Source organism: Notothenia rossii (assembly GCF_949606895.1).
Source record: "Notothenia rossii genome assembly, chromosome: 8".
In the NCBI taxonomy this organism is placed as follows: domain Eukaryota; kingdom Metazoa; phylum Chordata; class Actinopteri; order Perciformes; family Nototheniidae; genus Notothenia; species Notothenia rossii.
The window spans coordinates 25,877,049-25,903,314 of NC_136906.1; the positions used below are offsets into that span (position 1 = coordinate 25,877,049).

General features: G+C 41.2%; 1 protein-coding gene across 1 annotated transcript; it reads right to left on the reverse strand.

Moving 5' to 3' along the window:
• Window positions 1-506: 506 nt before the first annotated feature.
• LOC307014644 (ras-related protein Rab-40C) lies at window positions 507-26,031 on the reverse strand. The gene is made up of 6 exons (XM_079642699.1): window positions 24,873-26,031; window positions 9,674-9,734; window positions 5,131-5,191; window positions 4,871-4,948; window positions 2,138-2,360; window positions 507-847 (listed from the first exon to the last, which is right to left on the reverse strand). Exons 1-6 carry the CDS (start codon window positions 25,012-25,014, stop codon window positions 573-575), a joined length of 840 nt encoding a protein of 279 aa, XP_079498825.1. The 5' UTR covers window positions 25,015-26,031; the 3' UTR covers window positions 507-572.
• Between the last annotated feature and the right edge of the window lie 235 nt (window positions 26,032-26,266).

A 26,266-nucleotide genomic window follows, 5' to 3' on the forward strand; every position in this document is an offset into this window, starting at 1 on the left:
GCTGTGATCATATTAGCGCCGTGTTATCTTTAGTGAGGGACTTTGCCATCAGCAGCCACAATCCATTCTTTGTGAATTCGCCCGTGAGTTTTCAAACAGAACCGTTACAGCCAGCTGAGGAGAAACAATGATCAATGAAATGACTGACTGGTTACTAGTGTCTTGATCATTAGCTTATTGGTCATTAAAACAGCAAATAAACTGGGTGTGGACTTCTAAGCAGAAGAAAGAGGGTAATGTGAGACATACAAGTGAAGAATGTTGAGGTGATCTCTGTGATGCACACACACAATGAGGCGTGCATCATGTCCAGGAACTAAATACGTTTGTGAGAGAGTTCTGTACAGGTAGTTAAAAACGCCAGCAGTGACTCTCGTGGGGGTCCGGTCTGTGGAGACCCAGATGTTTTTCCGTGCTCTCCTCTGATATCCGGAGGGGCTTCTCCTCTGGAAAGGCTCTTTAAGAGAGCAGGAAGCCATCCCTTTATCCATCATTCTTGCTCTTCAGCTCCTCAGGTTTAGGGATGTGCTCTTTTCCTCTAACATCCTGAACAACCGCCTCCTGATCGTTTACTAGGAGATTTTGCAGTTGTTGCGGGTGCAGTTCTGCGGCGGGCTCTGAGGCGGACGGATGGACTTGGAGCGCTTCAGGCTGTTCCCCTTGGAGCCGCCGGCGGGGTTGGCCAGGGAGTAGGAGCGTCCGTGCATCATGACGGCGTTCATGCCGTTGGCCATGGAGAAGGACTTGAGGTGCGACTTGATGGCGACGGGCAGCGGCAGCTTGTCGATGAGGTGGACCGGCGTGCACGACACGATGGCTCTGCAGCACAGGTCCTGTAGGCTGAACACTGCGGAGAGGAGGGACATGTTACAATGAGATCATGTCGAGCTACATTTTTAAAAAACTCCACAGCTAACAATCCGAGTGAACAGAAAAAATAAAGGATAAATATAAGCATCCAGGTTTGAATAAGGCTTTGAGTGTCTGCCGTCTATCTCCCCTTAAAAAAAACCTTGAACTAATCCTCAATTTGAAAAAAGTGATTAATCAAATTATTTCTTTCTAGAATCCGAAATCATGTAGGTAGGGGTAAACACTGCTGTATGATGGTGGTTTGATAAATGCATTAAGAGAAATAGAGATGCAAAAAAGTGGATATATTCTTACTAATGTTAGAACTTTATTTAAAATGTATACATCTAAAGAGTCCCTCTTATGCTTTTGGGGGCTTACCCTTTCTTGTAGTGTGTTATAAATGTGTGTGTGCATGTAAATGGTCTGCAAAGGCTAAATCCCAAAGTTCCCTCCAGGAGGACGCACGCACGCACGCACGCACGCAGTAAAGAGGACTGTTAAGGTCAAAATGACTCTTGGTACAAACAAAGCAGCCACTGAGTTTGAGGAAAGTGACTTCCTTTACACTTTTTCTGCACACACACACACACACACACACACACACACACACACACACACACACACACACACACACACACACACACACACACACACACACACACACACACACACACACACACACACACACACACACACACACACACACACACACACACACACACACACACACACACACACACACACACACACACACACACACACACACACACACACACACACACACACACACACACACACACACACACACACACACACACACACACACACACACACACACACACACACACACACACACACACACACACACACACACACACTTTCCCATTTGGATCATGAGATTGTGTAATGTGTGTTTATAAAGGAATTTGAGTGTGTGTTACTCCAGCAGGTGGGTTTAGGTCTGAATGGAGAGGGGCTGCGGAGGTGTAGCTCAGTGAAAAGCACACAGTCTTTAGACCTTGTTTCTTTGCAGCTTGCAATAGTTTGATTTTCCTATTTAGTTGAAAATGTTTATTTGAATTTAGCATGATCAGAATGCGGACCCCATGAGGAATAGTCAAGGCTTGTGCTAATGGGGATGTCAACTACAACAAAAAAAGGATAAACCAACAATCTTTTATTTTCAAATCAAATCTGGACACCTCAGTCGGCTAAAAAGTGACACACAAAGAAAGAAAGAATGAACATCACGGTGACCACACACCCATGCCCCCCCGCTCACCTCTGTTGGGCTTCCAGAACTTCTCCATGCCGTGCCTCATGAGCACGATGCGCGACAGCTCCGTGAACGACTCGATGACGTTGAAGTTGCACAGCGGGCTCACCTCGAAGAAGGTCATGCCGTTCTTCTCGGCGTAAGCCCGCGCCTGCTCCGTGGGAACTTGCCGTTTGAAGGCCAGATGCAGTCGGTTACCAACGAGGATCCGAGGCACTCCTGGTGCATGCTGGGAAGTAAAGAATCAAACAGGAGGACAGAAATAAGCCTTGTTCATTTAATGAGCTGTTCTTATTTTGGCTAAAGTATGTATGTGCGTTAGACTCTGTGTCTGGACCCCAGGAAGAATAGCAAATGCTAATGCTAGTGCTAATGACGATCTTTAAATAGAATAAAGGAAGTAAAGCTATGGATTCCAACCCGTTATTAATTCCAACCCGCAATTAAAGTCAACAGGAGAAGGAGATGGGCAAGGCATGGGTGGATAAAGGGAAAAGGATACAGCGATGGAGGCGCTTTACTATCAAAGCTGCTTTGTGAAGCCAAAAAGCTCGACTTTCGGGCATTAAACTTGCAAAACAATGTGTGTGTTGTAACTAAATGTCTAATGAATTTAGTGGATTAAATACAAATTCATACTTAAGTACCTACACTTTTTATAAAAGTGCTTAGTAACATTCCACCACTGTGTGAGAGACATTTAATTCACATTAAGTTAGCAGAGGAAGCTTGTTATTAATTCAACAAGCGTGTATCTGGCCCTGTCTCTCAGCCTCAGGTCTCGCTAACTCATCCCATCCGTTCTGAGAAACACGATGGCCTCCTTCACTCCCACGCACTGTCACCCCTCATCAGCCTCTCCTCACGTCCCTCCCTGCTGCTTTTTCATGCTCAGGAGTCCCTGTGACACAGCAGCAGCAGCAGGCTCAGGGGGAACGGCAACATCTGCAGCAGCAGCTGCTAACACTAGAAGTTTCTCCTGAAGCTAGGGTATGTACATCTCCAGCAGAGCAGAGACATAGCACTCATATTAGGGCTGAACGATTAATCGATTTTAAATCGAAATTTGAAATGATGCGATTATGAAATCGCAAAGCCTGCAATTTTTTTTTTAAACTTTTTTTTTGCCTTGTGTGTCAGTCATCCACACCAATCAGAAGTGCTTTGCTCCACATGTACCAGTCATTGTCAACCAATCAGAAGTGGCCCATGATAGAAGGTCATAGACAGATTGATCCAATCACCTGCCAAGTATTTTTTAAAGTGCCTGCCCTTTCCAAATGGCTTCCAATTGAGCTTTCCTAGATGGTTTGGTGAAACAAACCGTCTGAGTCAGGTTAGTAATGCTCCATCACATGTTTTACATCTATTACAGGGTGAATCTTAAACTGAAGCTTGACTTTAAAGCAACCCAACAGAAGTTTCATGTAAGTTTAGTTCTTTCACTCGTAGCTCGGGCTGCGGGATGCTAGAGATGGGAGCATGTTGATGCAACCTTCCTAGCCGGAGATATGGCCGCATTTGACAATAAACGTCCGTTGGGTTGCTTAAAAACAAATATCACAAATCGAATCGCAATATTTGTCAGAAAAATCGCAATTAGATTTTTCCCCAAAATCGTGCTGCCCTAACTCATATCTAAAAGCAGTAACACTACAGTGTAGGAATGCTCTGTGACGTGAACAATCACTGCACTTAAAATGTTACTAAGTACAAAAGTGTTGGCATTATTCGTTGAATCTGTACACTGAGACAACAGGCAAAGATAATAAAGATATGTAACACATACAGCATATAACCAGAGATAAAACCTAACAGTTGTTCTCTGCAGACTGTCACCACACAGAGATCTTCATTCCTCCATCTCTACTTTATTTCTGTGTTTCTAAAGTGGACGACCGCCACACCACGTCTTTGGAGGTGGAGCAGGAAAGGCCGGACTGAAACACACATTCCACAGGCCAAAAATATCACACACACTCACAGACGCAGAAACACACATCCTCTTGGTCTCTAATTCAGCAGGAAGGACATGATGAGTGTAGCACCTCCCCTACACACACACAATAAATATATATATTTATAAAAAAGGTTTTGCTCATATTTAAAAAGGTACACTGATTATTATTATTATGCAACTTCATTATTGTTGCAGCAAAACAACAACAATCAACAACTAATAAACGTCTCTGTCGGCGTGGCAGCCGAGGCAGGAAGGGTTAACAATGGCATTGTGTTTCCCCGTTAGATATTCACTTTTGAAAATAAAACCCAGCCTCCTTTCACAATAATTCATCGTCTTCTTCCAAGTTTTTGTGTGACATTAAATTGGAGTACTTAAGGTATTGAAAATAAGTCTGGGCAGCAGACTTTATTAAGACTAATCGACAAATATACATCACAGCGTAACATACTACAAAAGTGTTATATATATACACAGTAAGGCAACTAGTAAGTAGAGTAATTAACACAAGTTAATATACAGTTGTTTGTAAAGGATAAATTAGTTATAGAGACCATGGAGTATGTTTTTCAAAATAAAAGCACCAGATGGTAACTGCATCTTAAAATGGACTCAGGACGAGGCCTGTTTTTCAAAATAAAAGCCTCCAACAATCGATGCATCTTAACAGAAACGTACACATGTTTTTTTTTCAAAATAAAAGCTTCAGAATGTAAACGTCTCTGAAAAATGCTCTGCCCCAGAGTTTGATGGCAGGGCTCCACCTCCACACTCACCTCATCGATCTCTCTAATCCACCTGTCGATGCCGTCAAAGGACCAGCGGTTTGTGATGTCATACACCAGCAGGATCCCCTGGAGATACACGACAACAACAACAACAAGCAGTCACACGTCTGCCTGTAATCACTATGACATTAGGACAGTGTTTCTCAAACTTTATAACAAGGATTACCGTCTGCTCAAATATCTTTTAGCATTAAGCAGGTTTACTTAATGCAAAGTTCAGTAGTCTATTTAATGAGTTTGTTTCTCACCTGAGCCCCGCGGGAATATGACCGAAAGATGGTGCAGAACCTCCCCTGGCCTGAGGTGTCCCTGAGAACAGAGAGAAAAGACAGAAGAAAGATTCATATGTGAAACAGTGAAGACGGAAACACTCGTCCGGCTACTGGTCTGAATTCATCAAACTTCAATATTTTGGCTTATAAACAGAAATGTGATGGGTAGATTTTTGACGACACAGAGTAAGACAGCTGGAAAAATGAGCAAAGCTTATAATGTTTCCTAAAGTAACGTTGTTGTACTCGATGTACTTTTACCCATATCTGGATGACTATATCCCTATGACCATTTTTTGTCTCTCACATTATTTTGTAGCCTGTATAAAATCTTAATTCTTTCTTTTTCCAACCTCTACCTTACCCATCTTGTGATATCAGATTCTTTACAAAGAGAATAATTGAGGATTAATTGAGCTATTTTTAAACCGGTGTTACAAATATGAAAGGAAGCATCATTTTACAACTTCACAGCTCGTTTGACATCTTACTGTAGATTCAGAAACTATTTATGGTTGAGAGTTTGAAGGATAATTTCAGACGACCTGCTTAAAAAGCAACTTCCAGGTTAAAGACACAAAATACAAAATACACAGAAATATACACTACAGTGACATCTGGCGTCTTTTGTAAGAAATGTTCACTTCCGCATAAAAAAGCCTCGGCACGTGACCTCCCGCGTGTGACGTAACACGGGGGACACAAGGGGGAGAGCGGTGTAACGTATTAATAAACATGGATCCCAACGCTAGTTTCGACACAGAAGCAGTTGAACATGAATATTCGAATGCATATGACGGACCACAACCTTATAATTATGAGCCTGCTAGGCGTCCAAGAGACCAGGAGCAGCCAAGGATTAGAAGAAATAACGGCCATCGGAGAGAAATTGAGCTGTGGTGTGAGGAGAACCAGTGGAGAACTGGGCAGCTATCTTGGTGAGTGACCGGCGTTAGCTACAGAATGTTAGCTAACGTCACATCACAACATTGTGAAGTTAGCTATCATATATCAGGCTATAACTAAAGTAGCATTGATAATATAGTAACGTTACTGGCAGGACTGTTGATACTGATCCATAACAGAAACTAATGCGCAAGTATCAGCCGTATCTCGCGTTACCTAATGCAACTCCACACTACGGTGCTGTGTACCAGAGGGGAGACGCGAGATACGGCTGATACTTGACGATCTGGCGGAGAAAGGTTGTGGAGCCTCCGTTGATATGCCGTTGTAAATGGCTTGATGGAAAGCAGGTGTGTAGTCGGGGAGGGTGCACAGCTGATTGCAGCAGGTGAGTGGAGGTTTAGCCGGGAGCCAGGAGTGACAGCCACCACGCACACACAAACAACAAAGACAGGGGGAAACAAACAAACACAAAGGAGACGTCTGGAGCAGTACAGCCACCACAGCGTTACCTAATGCAACTCCAAACTATGTCTTACGGTGCCGTGTACCAGAGGGGAGAGAGAGAGAGAGAGCAGCGAAGGGGGGGGGGAGAGAGAAGTAATACGGTTTCCTGATAAAGCTGTGGAGAGTATGTGCTGCAGGGAGGTGGATGCACAACACACCCAGGAACGAACGCTAGCTCCGGTCCTTTTTACTGTGGACTCGATGTCCTGACAGGCTGGTATTTTTGCAACCTGTACAAACACAATACTGCACCATGATCACAAATGGTGAAATACAATGTAAAACTACCGAAAAATACCAGCTCCTTAAAACACAACCGCTCTACTCAACGCAACTACTAACTATACCCGCGGTCAGAGAGCAAAGATGTTTCCCCTTTGTGATGTAATATGAAGCGTTTGACATATAACCTTTAAAAAAAGCCGTTTTTAAGAGCAGAGCTCAAAATTGCTCCTTTCCCCTCTGAATTCCTGCCCTTATGCCTCGTAAAATATATCAAATCCTACATTCACTTTTTTAATTGTAATTTTCAAGCAAGTTTAAGCATAAATGTAGAAGAAAAAAAAATCCTGCAAGATGCTCTTTAAGGAAAGCAAAACCAGATGAGCCGGTCGTGTGTTCATCCAGTCAGATGTCAAAGTCTGAGAGACAATCACCTGTCAATCAACTATTGTGCAGTCCACCATGTAGGATGTTCATACTAATTCAATGTTTGCAAGACAGGTGCAGCTTTCTGAATGAAGATTAATTTAAAGGAGAGGTGTCATGGCCATTTCCACTGATCATAATTCCATTGTTGAGGTATACTAAAATAGAAAAATACTGTGCTATTTTCCAAACTCACATTGGTTTTGCATACAGCATCTCTGTAAAGTATGTGTATTCTGCAGTATCAAATGGATGATGACGTTTCACCAACGAGGCGTTTTGGGGAGGTATTTTCTGTGTTAGAGTTTTACTCGCTACAGGGTGTACTTTAAGGGTTTTGACTCTGCACACCGTTTACAAGCAGAAAAACCTTCATAACACACAAGGGGACGGGTAATAACCGGAAAATCATGACATGGGCCCTTTAATGTTGAGCAGCTACCTTTTTTTTAAATGTCAAATAAATAAATGAAATGACATGAAGTATTTGTTTTGCCTTCACCTGATTAAACACAAGCTCAGAGGGCTGCCATGAGGGTTTAAGCAGCTTCAAAGAAATGCTTTTTTTGTACAGGTTTTTGTGCATGTAAATAGTCACCCCCCCTTCCTGAAACGCCTCCATTGGACTCTTTCTTTACTTCTGTAACATAGTGACATCACAATTTAACACTTTCGCTTCGACTGGCTGGCGCTCCATCACATTGTGCTTGATAGGCTAAGGGGCGTGATATCTCTAAGCGGTTGACCAATCACAACAGAGCTAGCCAGCTAACCAATCAGAGCAGACTAGGCTCTGGTTTCAGACAGAGGGTGAAAAGAGGTGCTGCAGCACAGGCAGTATGAGAAAAATAAAGAGCTTTTTGAACATTAAAGACTGGAGACATGTCCCAGTAGAGGCCCTACATACTGATATGAACCTGAACATGAGCAGACTAGGCCACTTTAACAGCAGCATGACGATGTGTGTGTGAACTGTCACCAGGTGCAACAGTGTTTCTCATTTATGTGTTTTAATAGTTTTCTGCAGAAATGATTTGCTGACTAAAATAAATATATATTAACACCACCAGATATCCTTCAACTTGACATTTCCTCAGTTTCTCTCTGAGAGTCATGAGACACAGCTATGGCAACAGAGACAGAAATAAAAAAGAAGCAGAGGATGGAAAGGACCACATTTAGACAGTGAGAAAACAGTGAGGACAGCAGACTAAAGAAGAGCCAGCATCATAAGGCTGCATGCTTTGAAACTTTCCCTCCACAGGGAAGACAAGGCGTTGCTTCTCCCGGGAGGAGTGCATTCCTTGGCCTACTTCCACCTAGCACTGCAGCGTCTTTACTGACAGATTCATCTGCTGCATCTCCACTGATGCAAGATTATTTGTAAGGCATGTAATAATATGCAGAGAATAAGGACCCACAACATCTGCAGGAAAGTACATGCCCCCTGCAGCTGGCTGTCTTTACAATTAGATGTTTAAAATGATTGGTTTAAATAAGAAGAAAACAGTTGATGCATCTGCAAACATGTTTTTAACGAATATAGAAACCTTCCTGCTTAATGTATTTTTGCTCTACATGTCGCTTGTGCTTATATTAAAATATGATGTTAATGAAATGCAACCCCTTGACATTATTCCTTTTTCCCTTAAGTAGCTTTCCCTGTCTGACAGTTTGAGATATATTCTGTATCATGTTGTTCCAGCTCTCCATTGAAGCTCTATGATGTTTACACCGAGTGAAATATTCAGAGCCAAGACTTGATGTTTTTTTCTGGCTGCAGCATCCATCAGACTGAAATACTCAAGACGCATCTTTTAATACACATTTTTGGTCTGAACCATGTTGGGTTCGCTCTGCAGGTAGGTCGGAGAAATATGAGAATGAAGACCTTTAGACACCACAGGCAATTTTTAGATGAGATTAATCAAATTGTGTAATGTTGTACTTGCATTCATTATGAACACTTCAGGGGTCTCCGAAAACAAAGTAATTTTTGCTTTTATTCGTCCAGATTTTGAAATATATTTCAGGGATTTCTATATTTTCACTCCGCTTAATTACATAGAGGTGATTTACATTTTGCAATTAGCATCACAAAATGTCTTCTGTGACCATTCTTCCTCTGCACTACACTCTCCTGAAGATATTTCTTATAAAAACAGGCTGTGAGGTATGTAGATGATCCAGAGTAACAGGGACAACCCTAGATAGACGTGGTGTCGTTGTATTGTTCAAAAGTCATTTGTCAATGCGTGACAGGTTTGAGACCTCAGAGAGAAATGGTAAACACTGGTGTAGATAAACACTCATGGTTTCATACCACAAGAATATTATATGTGGACTAACCCATAAAAGGCATTTAGATTTAAGAGTGCATCCCAGAAAAAAACAGTAGTCACTATCTTTTGTACAGACAATAATGTGTTATCATTTCAGCAGTAATGAGTGTGCTTACCAAAGCTCCAGCTTCACTCTCTTCCCATCCAGAAGGATGGTGGTGGTTTTATAGTCGATACCTGACAGAGAGAGGGGGGGGGGGGGGCAGACATTAAGCAAAAGGAGGCATCAATCTCCATTATAACACCACAGCCAGAGGAAGGCTGATGAACCAAAGTGTTCCCACAACACACTGTAGTGAACTGTGGATAGCTTGGTATAAAATATGACAACCATGTATTTATGGGTAACAAGACAACATATGCTATCATATATAACATAACATATATATTTATATATATATTTAACATATATCCTGCTAGCTAGGAAATCAGTGTTTTTGACTTTTCATCAAAAGATAACAATTCGGTTCAGTTCAGTCCATAACCATTGCTAATTATTTTTGCTTTCAATCTGTGTCCTACTCTGAAATTCATTCTGTCCTCTCCAAATTTAATTGTTCTACTTTTTCGTTAGTATATAAACTTGGTTGCTTTTTAGAACCATGAAGATTTGAGTTTAAAACCTGTAATAATGTTCAATAGAAAGGGAAAAAAAGGAAGAATAAATCCCATCAATGGACTCGTTGTGTTTTTATCTTTTAATTAGGGCTGTCAGTCGATCAAAATATTTAATCGCATGATTGTCCATATTTAATCGCGATTAATCGCACATTTTGTATCTGTTCTAAATGTACCCTAGAGGAATATTTTTCAAGTTTTTAATACTCTTATAAATATATGAGTGGACGAATATGCTTTATGCAAATGTTTATTATCATTTGAACAATGACAAATATTCTCATGAATATTACCTCTGAACCTCTGAATAAAAACAAATATTCGCCTCAATTCAATCTGGAACCTCTCTCATACAATAATACAATGCAAAGTGTGTGTGTGTGTGTGTGTGTGTGTGTGTGTGTGTGTGTGTGTGTGTGTGTGTGTGTGTGTGTGTGTGTGTGTGTGTGTGTGTGTGTGTGTTGGATTGTTGGAGCTATGTGCAACTCAAGGCATATGCTCGAACGGGAGCTGCCTGGACGCTGTGATCATGTTGCGCGCACTACCCGTGCTGAGTGTGCTGACTTTTCGTACAATGTCCCACTGTCTTTTTACCTGCATAAAGTCAAGTGCTCGGCGCAGTTGTCGGCGAAATGTCACTCCTCTGTTTTCATTTAAATAGCTCCTTATATCCGTTAGCGCAGCTAGCTAGCACCAGATGCTAACAACAACAACAATACACGTAAGGTCTCTCTCGAGAGCCACACATACACACACCCTCCTGATCCTTCCGATAGCCAGTCGGTGCCTGCCGGTGAGCGTGGAAGTGTGGTCTGCCACAAGCGGGCGGCAGGAGCGGGGCTGTCAGCATCAGCTTGTAGATGGTATTTTAAACTCGATGCGCTCTGAAACTACGGAGCGGCCGAGGACAAAAAATACACATGCGTTAATCGCGGTAAAATAATTAGTAGCGTTAATTTTTTTTTGCGTTAACGTGTTATTAACGTGTTAGCGCCAATGCTTGAATTGGGCCGGTACTCACCGGTACGCAGTACCGGCACTTCTGATTTTTACCCATGTGGTACCGGCACTTCTTACTGAGTACCGGCAAGGTGTCGGTACTCAGTAAAATGCTGGTACTTATACGTATGTATTGTGAACGCAACGCTGCGCAAATGTGGGTCTGACTCTGCCTCACAGAGGGTGACTGGCTGTCTACATGATGTGGCCTGCCGACATGGCCACTTTCATACAGATCATACTAATGCCCTCGATTGGTCTCTGTGTGTCATTCAAGCTCGGGAGGGTGTGTGTTAGTGTATGTGTGGCGCGAGCAAGCGAGAAAGCGCGCGCACCGGTTACGTGTATTGTTGTTAGCATCTGGTGCTACTAGGGCCGTGGGAAGTAGGGGTGCTGAGGGGGCTGCAGCACCCCCTGGTGGAGGACAGGGGATCTGCACTTCCACAATTTTCAGCCTTGATGTAACAACATTCATAATTAAGATAAGATAACACCCTTTTCACCCCGGTTACATTTTCCATTTGCCCTGTACGATGGGCGCTGTAAGTGATGAAATTGGGGATGTTGGCTTATCAAGCGCCCGCAGCTCACAGCCAGCGTGAGAGAGAGAGAGAGAGGGGGTGCACCGGTACCGGCGGGGAATGTTGTTAGCTTCTGCTGCGCTAACGGATATAAGAATCTGTTTCTACAACCAGGATGGAGGAGAGCTCTCCTGTCAGACTGAGAGGCACAGTGAGGTAAAAGACTGAGTGTTTAGATAGTTAACTTAGTCTAAGTTGTCTCAGTGGGTCTCAAACGGTTCGGTCACCATTTATGTAAACACATATTTCCTTTTGAGGGGGTGGTGATTAGTAAAATATGCAGGAATAATCAAAATAAAATGTTAACTAGGTGAAAAAAGGTAAGATAAAGTTGTTGAGAGCTAAAACTAGTCTTTGCTGCTGCCTCAAAGAGGAGCAGGGGGGAGATGAGGGAGACAGGAGAGGCCGATTCAGGAGCCCAGACACACTATAATAACCAAAAACAAATAATTACAAAGTTTCAATGTTTTTTCATATTGGATATGGTATGTTATTGGTTATGGCCATGTACTTATGATTTTATGATTATTTAAATGTATACAGTTCTGTTTCATATGGGTGTAGTCTCTCTTTATTTCCCCCTCAAAGTGCACCAGATTGATGCATTTAAAGGTGGGGTAGGTAAGTTTCAGAAACCGGCTCGAGTGCACTAAAATTTGAAAGTACGCAGCCAAAAAGAATCCGCCCCTTCCTTCAGACTTCCTTACAGAGCACCACCTCCGCAAGAGCAGGCTGCCGTAACGTTACATATCCGTCAAAGCCGGCTAAACGGATTGGTTGTAGTTTTTACAGTATTACGGGTTCCACAGATGACATTTAAAAAAATGTTTGCTTTTGTCAAAGCACTTAAGATATTCATTGATATCGGGATGTTAAAAGTATTCCATGGGATATAACAAAAAGTGTATCTCGATCCGGTTTCTGAAACTTACCTACCCCACCTTTAAGTCCAACATTTAAAAAAAATCTTACCGGGGGAGCATGCCCCCGGACCCCCCTAGAGGATTTGAGGTCCACCCCCACTTAAAATATGTTCACATTGACAGGTTCCTAAATAGATTTGCCATTTTTTTAAAAATAGTAACCCATCTCCATATGTTTATTTTTGGGTAGTAGATTTAAACTAGAGGGCTATCACTATGGGCAGCAACGCTGTAAATATTGTCAAATAAATCCAGCAAAATGGCACAAAAAACAGGTACTGGCCTGGCTGGGTGTATAATTCCCGGCCTGACTTATTGTCCCAGTCCGGCCCTGATTGACGCATGACAACAAATATGGTCTCTTTATTTCCCCCTCAAAATGCACCAGATTGATGCATCTACTGTAACTTCAATATTTAAAAAAAAATCTTCCCGAGGGAGCATGCCCCCGGACCCCCCGAGAGGGTGACTGGTTCACTCCCCACTTATAAAAATAGCACTTTACCACTGCACCCCCTCTATTCTCAGATGCACCCTGAGTCATTTTGTTTAAGTACAGTGAGCCTTTCTAAAATATAAAGTAAAGAGACAAACACACCAGCATTATAGGATATACTATATGACTTTGAGCCAAATACTTGTTTTTGGGCTGTTTAAATAAATTGACTTGAAACAGTTGCTGATTTAGAGAACTGGCACCTTTTTTATTCCAATTCAAGCACTGGTTAGCGCAAGGTAGGTCTGGTAGGTCTAGAGTGATACACAACATGAAACCAATAGATTGAATGTGCACCTGCTCCTCAAGCGACCAATAACAATACTAACAGTCTACAGTCGTGCTAGCAGCTGTGGGGCTGTAACTGGAGCTAAAAGCTAATAATAACATGCTTGCACAATGTTAATATAACAATGCTGTGGAAATTTGCAGGTATATTTTCCTAATAACTGGACAAATGTTGACCTGATAATGGGGGTAGATTTAAATGTCAGAGGGTTTAACCAAATCTTTAAAATACTCCAGAGGGGAAGACATTTTTTTTTTACTCTAAACCACAAATGTCCCCTTACGGCCCGTCCACACAGCGGCTGAACGCTTCTGCCCATTCACTTTGAATGGGGTGACGTCACGATTCGCCAAACTGCATTATGGGGAGCGTAGCTACGCGTTGCTCGCGTCAACAGTTGAACCATGTTCAACATTTGAAGCTTCGACGGAAGCGTCAGCCTATCAAATCCCGTTTATGAAAATCTGCCAGTAGAACTGCTAGCCAATCAAACCGCGTGTATGCTGCGAGAGCCATACCGCAGGTCATTTCTACATGTTCCATAAAATGGAGGAGAAAATAATCATTGCGGTAGTGAATCACCCGGTGCTGTATGATCAGTCTCTGTTCATCTACCGGGATACAAACCGGAGGAGCCAGGTATGGAGGGATGTGGCAGAGATAGTGGGTGAAACTGGTAGGTTTTCGCCTGTTTGGGGAGTTTATATCCAGTGTACCTCGTTTTAACATTGAATGGACAGCTAGCAGGCATAGACAGTATATATAGCTAGCATGGAATGTTTTTTGCTTTGTATGTCGGGGGCGGGAGATTCATGTGATTGGTTGTTGGTCAGGTTGCTCGCGTTGACTCCCCAAGCTTCAGACACGCCGTCAACGCACGCTGCTGTGTGGACGCTCCGATATGGTTGGCAGGGCTCATTTCACTTCATTGATTTACCAGATTGTCATCCCAATCCAAACCGTGGGCTTTCTTTGAAGATGTTATCTCACCGTATAAGTGAAAACAGCGACCGTTTGAAAATAATGACTTCCTGTGGGGACCATGAAAGTCTGAACCATATTTAATGTAAAACTATTTAAATGAATTATTACAGTCATAAAAAACTCTGTTTACAACTGAAATGAAGAACTGTGAAAAGCATGTTCCCTCCCAGAACAGGCAGAAGTGATCAGCCTCTCCGTTCTCGCCAGTTGCCTATCTATTCTTTGACAAACCTGTCCGACTGCTACACCTGTCGCCTTCTGCTCCGTGCCTCGACACGTTCACCTTACTCCACTACAGCTCATGTGGTTTATGCCCAGTCTGTTACCCCCTGAGGCCAAACTGGTGAACCTCTGGATAATCGGTGCTTTCCACCTCCTATCAGATGTTTATCTTCTTACTCGACAGTTTATTGTGTGATAGTGAGCTCTGCCTAGACATGTTAACCAGCTAAATGCTGTTTGAAAGAAATCTACATCAAGAAAAGAGCCAAAGAGTTTAGGACATGCTCAAATCTTTGTATGCATTTACTTCAAGAAAAGGCTGGTTATTTCCTCATATCTTTCCAGTCCATTACAAAATAATTACTTAATTCTACTATCAAGCCGTGTGCATGGTGCTACAAATAATCCTTTTATGTCCACCTGCCAGATTTTCATTTCATTTTAAGAGATATAGATCCACTAGCATAATATACCAGTGTTTGGCTGATACATTGTTTTAATTCTGCGCTAGTTGTGCGTTTTCCAAAGTCAGATATATCTTACTCCGCTTGTCTCATTAAGTCAAAACCCTATTTTAAAACACATCAATAAGCCACACTGTATTAATCCACTGCTGTAACTAGTCCCTGTCGAATGAAGCACTGTTTGAGTAAGGTTTGGTAAAACTACAGTGAAAACTTCAGGCAATTACTGATCCTTTTTTGTGATTAAATCATGAACTTGAAGCTGAGAGCCAGAGACAGGGTAAGGAAGTGAGGACGTTCTGAGAGGTAGACCCAACATGTAGTTATTAATCCATTCCTTTTTCATTGGATTTCTTGACAATAACAAAATGACAGACTTACACCAGGGTATTATTGGCGAGGTCTGGAATTAAAGGTTGAATTATAATTTATTCACATTTTAGAAATAAAGATAAAAGCCAATTCCTCAAATTCATAAAAGATACAAGCAAGCACATTCTTCTTGTTTAATTTATTTGATAATGGACTAAGATTATTTTCAAAAGGAGGATTCTCTTGATTGATAAACTTGCATCATACCACTTCAAGCTATGACTTACAAGCGCATACTAGGGCTGCACGATATATCGTGTTGTGACGATAATCGCGATATGCACATCGCAGGAAGTGCGATTTTTATATATATTTTTTTATTATTAGTTTTTAGAATGTGCGATATTAAGTAGTCAAATTAACTCAAACACGTCATGTTACAATTCTTTTGCTGCTTGCTACAAAAGGAAAACTCTCCTGTCAGGGGTACTTGAGTGAGTGACATGCAGGCTCTGCATGCACAGCGAACCACCAATCACAATAAATCTCCAAAGCAAACGGACCCGGTGATTAAAGGTAAAAATACTGAATAAAGTAGTGTCATGTGTTTCTCCAGGGCAGTTCGGCGCTGCTAACCGAGCTAGCTCAGCTTGTTGCTCTGATCACTTAAGATCCAGACGTCCATGACAAAAATCCTTCATCCGGTTAAATATAGTTAAAAAAATACCAATTGTATAGCATTAAAGTTCAAGAAAGGATGGTTTGCGGGGAAAAAAAACTATCTTTTCTTCAATTCCTGTATGTTTTCATATTGCAGGGGATGAAAAATATCGCAATGTCAGTTTTTTCCAATATCGTGCAGCCCTAGCGCATACTCAACAAACCCTCACACCTCCACCAAACGGATGTATATGTACCACCAATAGCAGGAAACCGTTATCTTTAACATTAAGTCCCTAAACGTAGACATTAACATCCCAGTTAGCTAAAGAGCAAGCACTCCCACACATGACTGCATCAGCCTCTGGCAGGTAGCAGCTGCTGGCTAACCAAATTAGCAATGTCTTCCAATTTCCCAGGCAACATAAAGCTGCTGCCGAGCTAAAGTGCTGAGCTCAGGCTAATTGAATTTGAGTGAGTGCGGGATTTGGGACCAAGCGCTCCTCTTCTCTAGTTGCCAGGGCTCACTTATAATCAATAGCATCTCTGACGTCTTAGCAGAGTACTGCTGCTTCTATTCTGGGTTTCTCCGTTCTTTCGAGGCACTCAAAGCTTTGTGAGGCTTATAAAAGCTTTTGTTGAGACGGTTTCAAAGTGCCGAGTTAACTATATGGTGGTAATGTGTTCTACATTAGGTTGTTTGTCTCTGTAAAGCTAGGTTTACATAGATATGATCAGTGTATAGAATCATAGGGATGTATGTTTTTTTTATTATTTGCACCTAACCAGCAAAGTAGCAGGTCAGTTGCACGCAGAGTGCACACTATGCACGCAGGTTTGTGCATGTAATGTCAAATGAAAGGTTCACAAGTGTGCGTTCCACACATTTAGCCATTAGCTGTTAGCATGATATGCTGAGGTTACTACGACAAGTTGGTTGGTGTGCAGGTGTGCTCGACAATATGGCGAGTGCAGAACAAATAATGGCTAATGGAATGGAAACATATAATGGAAATTCAAAAGCATCACTCAGATGTGCTGATCATCAGGAGAATAAGTGTTTAAAATGTTCCTTGTTTTTAAAAAGAAAACCGTTTTCAAGTTTAAAATACATTTAAAAAAAAACATATCAATAATATTAATAATAATAATAATTAAATTGTACATGAACATAATGTCTTAAAGTTGTAACATTTAAATAATAGCTATAAATATGAAATACATTACATCTGCAGATAATCAGATTTGACTGCACTTCCTGCTAAGCTCTGGAGTAATATTGAACAGATAGAATCTGCATGCGTCTTGCTAGAGGATTAGACCAGGGCCGGCTTTACATTTACCAGTTCACTCTCTCCTGTGAGGCCCTCCCTCCATCTCAGAGTTGGCCTGCTTCCACTTGATAACGGCTGTGTGTGAATATGCCACTGTCTAAACAGCCAGTTCTCTTCTGCAGAGAAACAATGGGCCGCCGGGCCTGCATGACCCCAGGGGAATATCCCATTGTTAGTACGTGCTGAATGAAAAACAGATGTAAGAGTCTCGCAGCTGCACTGAAAAGCCTCTTTCCAACCTGCTTTTGCATTTGGATTGTCTACACCCCTCCAAGGCTGGTGTTATCTGATTGCTAACTTCAACAGGCTGTGAAATTCAATACCTTAACGCAGTGTGAAAAATGAATGGGGGGATCCTCTTTGTAACACACCAATCCACCCCTCTCAAACCAAAGTTGCCTTAACATCAGTTGGGGGGATTCAAATTAGGATACATACAGCAAGACAATCAACATTTAGAGCCTACTAGGGCTGTCCCGAATACCATTTTTTGGGTGACTAACAAAATACAAGGATATTTAGTTAACATCATACATGCGAGAAAAAGCAGCAACATGTAACATTAGAGAACTTGGAACAAGATAATGTTGCCTTTCACTGAAACAATCATCAATAGCCTACAGCTCTTATTAATTGTCAAAAAAATAAGTAAGAAAGTGGCTTTCACTGTTTTGCAGAAGAACCAAACGTTTTTTCTGTTCTGTAACTCACACTATCACTGAGGAGAATATGTGACGGCCCCCAAAATCCAGCTCCGTTAAAATAGACAAAACAGATTTTGATCCCTCCTCCCTTGGCCTCCCTGCCACTTAATTCAGGAGTTTACTTGATTGAAAGAAAAAGCGACCTATCGCTTTCCAGTCTGTTAACCCAGAATGCAAAGAGATACAAAATCAGTCAAGTGCCGGGAAAACTCAAATTAAGTTAAAGAGACGAACAAGAGATAAACAACAAAATGAGTGCGGGACCGAGCAAAAAGCTAAAGGCATATGACAGCGACTTCCCTCCGAGTAAGTAGCGAGTTGAGAAAGAGAAAGGTCATTTATTATTGCTACACAAACATTATCTCTCAGTCTTAGTGTCGCCAACTCGTTTCTAACATGCAAAAAGACAAAGAAATGCGACTATGGTGTGTTTTCGACCTTTCTAATCCAGACGAGATCTATCTCTCCCCCATCTGTGTGCGAGGGGGCGGGGCAGTTTACACACACTCGGCTGCTACATGCATGCAACACACGGCGGGGATGGCGGAGAGAAGCGCTCCAAGGTGTGGTTAAATGTTACCCGTCTCGGTGTGGACAATGCTCATTGCCAATAGTGCAATAAGAGTTTAGCATGAAAGGGCGGTAACACAAGCAATTTATCTAAACATTTAGCAAAAGTGCCCCACATTCAGACGGAGAAATGCACCGGGTTCGACTGTCTTTCTAGTAGCTCTGTAGCCCCATCCACGAGGAACGTTTCCACGTCAGGTGTTATGTATGCTAGCAGCAACACACAGAGTTAACTCCATTATACAAACATGGGTTAATGATTAGAGGTAACAGAGTTATTTATTTTGTTAAAGTTTCAGCTATTCTGTTTACAATTCTGTCATCAGATTATTTAATACGATTTGTTAAAACATTGTTGTTTCTTTTGATGTGAAATATTATTTATTTAATTTAAATAAAAAGCAATGCTAATTTTGTTCACAATTTGTTTAGTTAATTTAATAATATATGTATTTTTTAATCAAGTATTAATCTTTATTGTCTTTATTGTTAGTTTCCACATGCCTAAAACAACCTCAAGCTAAATCTAAAAGTTGATGGCTAAATTAGAGCGTTTGAGAAATTGTGCAAGGCAGTAATAGTCCGAATAGTAGATTAATCGTTTCATTAATCGATAGATTAATCGATTATCAAATTAGTCGTTTGTTGCAGCCCTATTGTAGTTATCCCATGTATAAATAAAACATGTTATTCAGCAAACTTTGCAATTTGGGATTTTATTTTTGGTTGGTAGACCTCGGTGAGCTGGTCATTTCAAAAGTAGCTCACCAGCCAAAAAAGTCTGGAAAGTGCACCCCTGCTGTAAAGGCTCGCTGATTTTCTTTAGAGGAATGACAGGTTCTCCATGGGCTTGTGTTCAGAAACATCCAACGCAGTGGTGACATCCTACATCTTTAGATCGCAGCCATGCATATATAAAAATATATATCAAAATGCAAATAGTGTTCTATTTAAGCCCATATGTAGATTTATTTTGGTAACATTTATAATTTCCGTAAATCCAAGTCAAGACTAGAACTCCAAAAAATAAAAGATATGCAATATCCAAAGATATGTTGCATAATTTTTTGCTCAACGATAATCTTTTTTAGATTAAAACCGTGTAGCTTCACATGACTGCATTGATAAGTTTAAATAGAGCAATACATTGCCAACCACCTTGACACTCATTGTGTCTTTTAAATGCCTTACTACTTATTTATAATTATGACCTTCCTTTCTCAAATCATTGTCACTGGCTGTATGGAACAGTTAGGCCTTCAGTGTAGTGGGTGTGCAAAAACACACATGAAGAAGAGAAGCCAAATGCCAACAGGCGCCATCACCCTTTGGCTGAATTCATTAAGGAATCAGTGATGAAAAAAAGGCTCATTCTGCTGACTGATGTATATTTCATGAACAGTTGCTGTCATCCTGAGGGGAGGAGATGAAAACCTTTTTCATCTAAAAAGCTAAATGGATACTCGGGGAATCATCTATAACTGCTTTCTGGACCTTTTGCTGGAGCAAATATCTCAACAAATGCAAGTCACGTGCACGTTTACCTTTAGGAAACTGGGCAGCTTGTATTGCAGTAGAAGTGGTTTGAAGAGGAGGTGGGGGTATAATGCGTGAGATGGGTAGACGCTCTTCCTTACTGTCCTGCTGGCATCTCATTGTATCATCAAGTGATGCAGGATTTATTTCCCACACATCATAAAGAACCATGCCTGGGTGTTAGCATATTTTTGCCAATTTACGAAAACCAAGCTTTATCTTGGTTACTGCAGACTGTTTTCAGAAGCATTTAAGAGCTTTCAATATTGCTACCTTCCTTCTCTGCAGCTATTAGGACTTCTCGTTCCAGTACACTATTACAATTCATTTGGACGTATTTTAAAGTCGCTGAGTGGAGAGAATCCATCATGTCTGCTTTTATTATTGGCAAAGTAATGCTACTTTCAGTGCCGAGTCATTTGTGCTACATAAGCAACATCAATAACAGGATGTTTATGTTGAAGTGGTTTCCATATGTAGAGTTCACTTTGGTGACCCCCCCCTAAATGGATTTTCTCCCACACACACACAATGGTTTTTTAGGGTGTTTTTGAATGTATTATTCCTTCATTTCCTTTGGTTAAATGCAGTTAAAGCTGGAGAATGGTAAAACAACATTCAGGCTCCTGTGTTTACACCAGACCAGGGCTGAGAGGGCGTCCACCCCGAGAGCAGGGGGGGGGGGAATTTTGACTTGAGCCGTCCCCCTATAGATACGGCTCTCCCGATCGGCATTTATAGAGTGCCACAGTGACGCGTCGTAAAACCCGGAAGTAAGATAGCATTTTTACCACTTCCGGTTCCTTCGACAAAAAGCAATGCAATTTCTCCAAAGGATTTTGGAAAATATCTGGAAATAAGGTCTGTGGTTGACACACATTTAAGAAACCGATCACGTTTTGTTCTACGACATTAAATACATCAGCAGTGACCCGACTGGTGATTTTTGAAGAGTTTATGTGTCTGAAAAACGATGGTTGTTAATATGTGGCCGAATAGGACTACAGAAGTTGTAGAGGACGTTGTACGTCATTACGCCGAACACGTAAACACTCCCGCTAAGTTTGTTTTCCCTGTTCTGCTTGAAAGCAGGTCCCTGCCTCATCTAAACTGTTCAAACAAACGCTTCAACTTGTACCATTTTGAATCTGTAGTTTTGAATATGGATCTTAAGTTGGCGTGAAGTTGAAGCCTGCTGTAGTTCGTTTATAGCATAACGTTAGCATTTTGCTTCTGGCGACTAGATTTATGATTCGAAAATTATAAAAGTAGGGTAGACATGTGGATATTATTAGGCCTGTCGCGATAATCGATAAATTGACTTATCGTACGATAAATAAAAATGGACTCGGTAACTTTTCTGAGCTCGATAAATTGCCGTTTCCATAAAGATGTGACCAGCATTTTAGCCTGGAGCGCTGTGGCTGCCAGGCGCGCTGTGACAGTGACTATTGTGACTATTTGACAGTGGACTGTACACTTGACTGTTGTTTTAAGGAGTTTTTTTTTGCTTGTGAGATAATGTGTGCTCATATTTATTTATTCATTTATATATATATATATATGAGAGAGAGAGAGCTCTGTTTTCCAGCCTGACTCTATTTAATTTATTGTTTTGGTTGTGTGTGATTTAATTAATTTATTATAATTTAATTAATTTGTTTTATTTATTATATATAATTTATATATTTTAATATTATTTCACATTTCATTTGCAATGTCGAATGTTCAATAAAAAGTTATGTTTGAAAGGATGTACTTGAATTATTATTATATATTATCATTATGTCTAAAATGGTCTTAAAACGGCGCCGACAATATTATCGTTTATCGCAATAATTTCCAGAAAAATGTATCGTCCAACACAATTAATTATCGTGACAGGCCTAGATATTATCAGTCTGAACAAAACGTGATCCGTCTCTTAAATGTGTGTCAACCACAGACCTTATTTCCAGCTATTTTCAAAAATCCTATGGAGAAATTGCATTGCTTTTTGTCGAAGGAACTGGAAGGAGTTTACTTCCGGGTTCTAGGACGCGTCACTGTGGCACTCTATAGAGAGCACCGATCGATCGTCAGAGAGTGAATATCGGCCGATATTGATCGGAGCATCCCTAACTGCAACTAACTATAATAAATGTATTGATTAATCTGCTGATTAATTCATCTGATTAATTGTTTCGTCTATGAAAATGTCAGAAAATAGTAAAAAAAAAAAAAAAAAGATCCATCTAAATTTGTTAAACTCCCAAAGGTGATGCCTTTAATGACTTGTTTTATAATCCAAATCTATTCACTTTATTATGATATAAAACAGACTAAAGCAGGAAAACACCACATCCGAGGGATTCAACATGAAAAATGTACTTTATCTGCTAATCAAGTAATCGTTTCAGCTCTAATAAAGAGGAAGCCATGTAACAAATAACGTTTTTATTTTTTTAAATGGATGGGAAGGGTGAGTTTTGCATTAAATAGGCTGAGACTTGCAAGAACACTGCTATGGTCATATGAACTTTCTTTATGTGTTTTTTATTCAGGGCTCTCCTTTTATGGGAGTGTGTGAGTATTTGTGTACAGCAGGTGGCCACAGACCACAGCTCACTGCAGCAGCAGGCAGGGATCAGCCTTGGAGCTACAGCAATGAGAGCCAGGTGATGTGAGCTGCTGCACCCAGGGAGGACTCCTCTGACTGGGCACCGCTCCACCAGCCCTTCACAGCACGGTGGAGACAGTTAAACGAAAACAAATATGTATTCTAAAGCAATAAGCCAATCAAAATGTGTAATTTATCCATTCTGAATATTTTATATTGGGCTAATTTTAGGGTTCCATAATTTATTTTCCACTTCTGATGTGAAATGTTTACTACTTCAAATGTTCAAAAAGCCTTTTATTTTTCTCATACTGCCTGTGTAGCACCTCTTTTCACACTGTCTGAAACCAGAGCCCAATCTGCTTTGATTGGTTAGCTGGCCGGCTCTGTTGTGATTGGTTAGAGATGTCTCGCCTCTTAGCCTATCACGTACAATGGGTTGGAGCACTAGCCAATAGAAGCGTGAGTGTTAGATAGTGATGTCACCATGGCAAATGTTTTTTCTTGGAATATCTGAAACTATAACTGTAAAGTAGGGCTGCTCAATTAATCGTATTTTAAATCGCAATTACGATTTTGGCTTTCAACGATCACGAAAACAACGTAATTGAGATAAAACGTTTTTTTTTAAAGAATATATATATTTTTTAAATTATTTTTTGTATTGGTTTTTCAATTGAATTAAACTTAAAGTTCAGGGTAATCAACTGTTAAAAACATACTGTTCCATTTTATTTTTTTCAATAAATGGATGTTTTCAAAGTAGATGGATAATAATTTTTAATAATCGTGATATCAATTATTGACCCAAATAATCAAGATTATGATTTTTGCCATAATCGAGCAGCCCTACTGTAAAGAAGTTTTAATTATTGTTAATGTTTACTAAAGTATTTCTAATGTTCTTTGCTACTGGCCAAGAAATACAAAGTATGCATCGTCATGTTATAACCTTGTTAAGGCCCAGATACACCGGCCCGAAATCGGCAGTAAATGGGAGTCGGGCCGAACATGAACGTGGGCACGCCCTATTCGGAGTGGTGTGCGCCGCACCGTTGGGTCTTTTCTGCCGACCTGACGCCGGGAACACCACCGGAAGTCGGACAAAGGGATAACACTGATTGGCTGTTTAGCTAGCGAATCAGTGCATGAGAAACGTTAACGGAAGTGAGGGAGGTAAACAAAAGATTTAAAATGGAAGATGGAACACACACGGACGGCTATTTTACCTCATCGGTTTATAGAGCTCCTGTTCGTTCATGTTTTCAATGGACGAGAGTGAAAATGGAAAGAAAAACGCTATTTGTTGTTTGTTGATATCACGGAGTCTGTTCTTCTTCTCTGTTTTCCGGTTGTTCCCTCTTTTGAATGATGAATACACACTACCGCCGCCTGCTGGTAAGGAGAGTTATTGCCACTCACGCATACGCAGTTCATTCGTGCTCGGCTCGGATTTGCGGTGTGAGAGTCCGGCGACGCAACAGTCGGTGTCGGCGACTTCTCAGGTGACTGGCCGGTGTATCTGGGCCTTTAAATGTATCTATTGACAAAACCCTTACATTTTAAGCCCTCACTGCGGTATCGATATTTTGTTAAAATGACAGTATTATGAACATACTTGCAGCCTTTGCTGAGCAGCCTTCAATAATATACATAAATACATGTATATGTAAAACAGAGAATATTGCTTCCTTTTTTGTTTTTAAAAGTAGGAAACCAGTGAGGCTGCTTTCGAAAAAGGAGGAACAACCCTTCATACCGGAGAGGATGTTGTTCGCTCAGTTTAATGTATAGGTCTAGAAATGTATTGTCAACAGGTCATTCAAACTATTGTTAGGCAAGTGAGACTGAACGACAATGCACATACAGTCTGACTGACTTTATATTATCAGAGAGCTCATTGTGTGTTCTCCAGTCCACACAGAAGTGCAATGTGTAGTATGTTCAAGGCTTTTCTGATGAGCAAGCATGACATAACACAAGAGGATACAACTAAGCCATTAGCTGAGAGAAAAGTGACTCACCACTACTGTACGCGTACGGGGACTCTGCAGATCCGTCCTGCAGGCTGTCCAGGATCTCTCCTTTGCCCACATCGCTGTCTCCCACCAGGAGGAACTTGAGCAGGTAGTCGTAGCTTTTCACTGGGCTGCCCTGGCTGCCCATGGTGCATCCCGTCTGAGTCCAGGGGCTGAAGATGAATGACTGTAAACTTCACCCTTGTGTGCTGTTCTACACACTTGAACCAAAACAAAGGCTTGTTATGCCATGAATCGAATGTTGTGTCCACCAACTTGAAGTCTTTGTTATGCCTCTTTTTCGGTCTTAACTAAACAGTCTTCCAAATTCAGAGCACCTTTTCAGATAAAAAAGAGCTTCCAATCTCAAAGGAATGTCCTACTTGAAAAATATAACATCCTTATTACTGAAAATAAGTGCAACTAAGCTGTATCCGGATGGGATGACTATTTTTGGCTTGGTGGCATGTTGTCTAGAAGAAAAACATGCTTATTGCCTGGGATAATAATTATAATAAGCCACTTTGCAAAGTATAGGAGCAAATATGTTTGCGATTCCTATATTTGCCTAGTTAGCAAAAAAACTAGCTAACCTGGAGGTTGTGTTTTTATTCCCATTTAAGAAAAGCTCTGTGGGGAACAACAAGCTATCCCCTGCCAGAGAGCTAGCTAGTTAGCTTAGCAGTTAGCACTGGTGCTATCGTTGCCAGCAGTTATCAAACACGGTAGATATTAAAAGACACTGACACTCGCTATGCGTTACGCTACGCAATGCAACACATGGCACTGCATTTAATAACTACAAATCACCGTGACTAAAAATGACTTGCTGTTACTGGCTAAATGCTAACTTAGCTAGCGCAGCCCGTAGCTCAACTTCCACCGTCGTCCGTGTAATTTCAGGCCCCCTTGTCTTCCTCTGGTCCGGGGTGACAAAGATTCCTGTAACTTCACTGCGTTATATCCAGAAAACACCAATATCTGCAGTGGGATCAGAAGCCTGTGGCAGTTTTATGTCCAGTCCAAATCTCTGTAGGTGTACTCAATAATCCCAGTCTCTGATATCTCCATATTTCTCCATTATATTGAATCATAGTCACAGCTGTGGCTTCTCAGTACCGTACAACAACACTGCTGACAGATCCTCTGCTCGCCACAGTCTCCTCTCCTTGGTTCCCGCCCTCTCACTCCAAGCTCCGCCTTCCAACTCATATGATTGGACGCTGGTCTTACGCAGGATGTAATACATTGGCTTAGTAAAACGACCATCAAAATCTGCTGTCAACAACACGCAGATGGTGGGGAGAATGTGGACAACAAAGATGATTCATTTGTCACTTAAACACGTACAGAACAATGGCAATCTTGTGGATAATACATTCATACATTCCGACTCTTAA

What these genes read in the sequence shown, in the direction of transcription:
- LOC307014644 (XM_079642699.1), bottom strand. Translation starts at nt 25,014, where the DNA reads ATGGGCAGCCAGGGCAGCCCAGTGAAAAGCTACGACTACCTGCTCAAG. An exon ending in CCCGTACGCGTACAGTAGTG is followed by an intron (nt 9,735 to 24,872) that starts GTGAGTCACTTT and finishes TCTCTCTGTCAG; the next exon opens with GTATCGACTATAAAACCACC. An exon ending in GTTCTGGAAGCCCAACAGAG is followed by an intron (nt 848 to 2,137) that starts GTGAGCGGGGGG and finishes TCCTCTCCGCAG; the next exon opens with TGTTCAGCCTACAGGACCTG.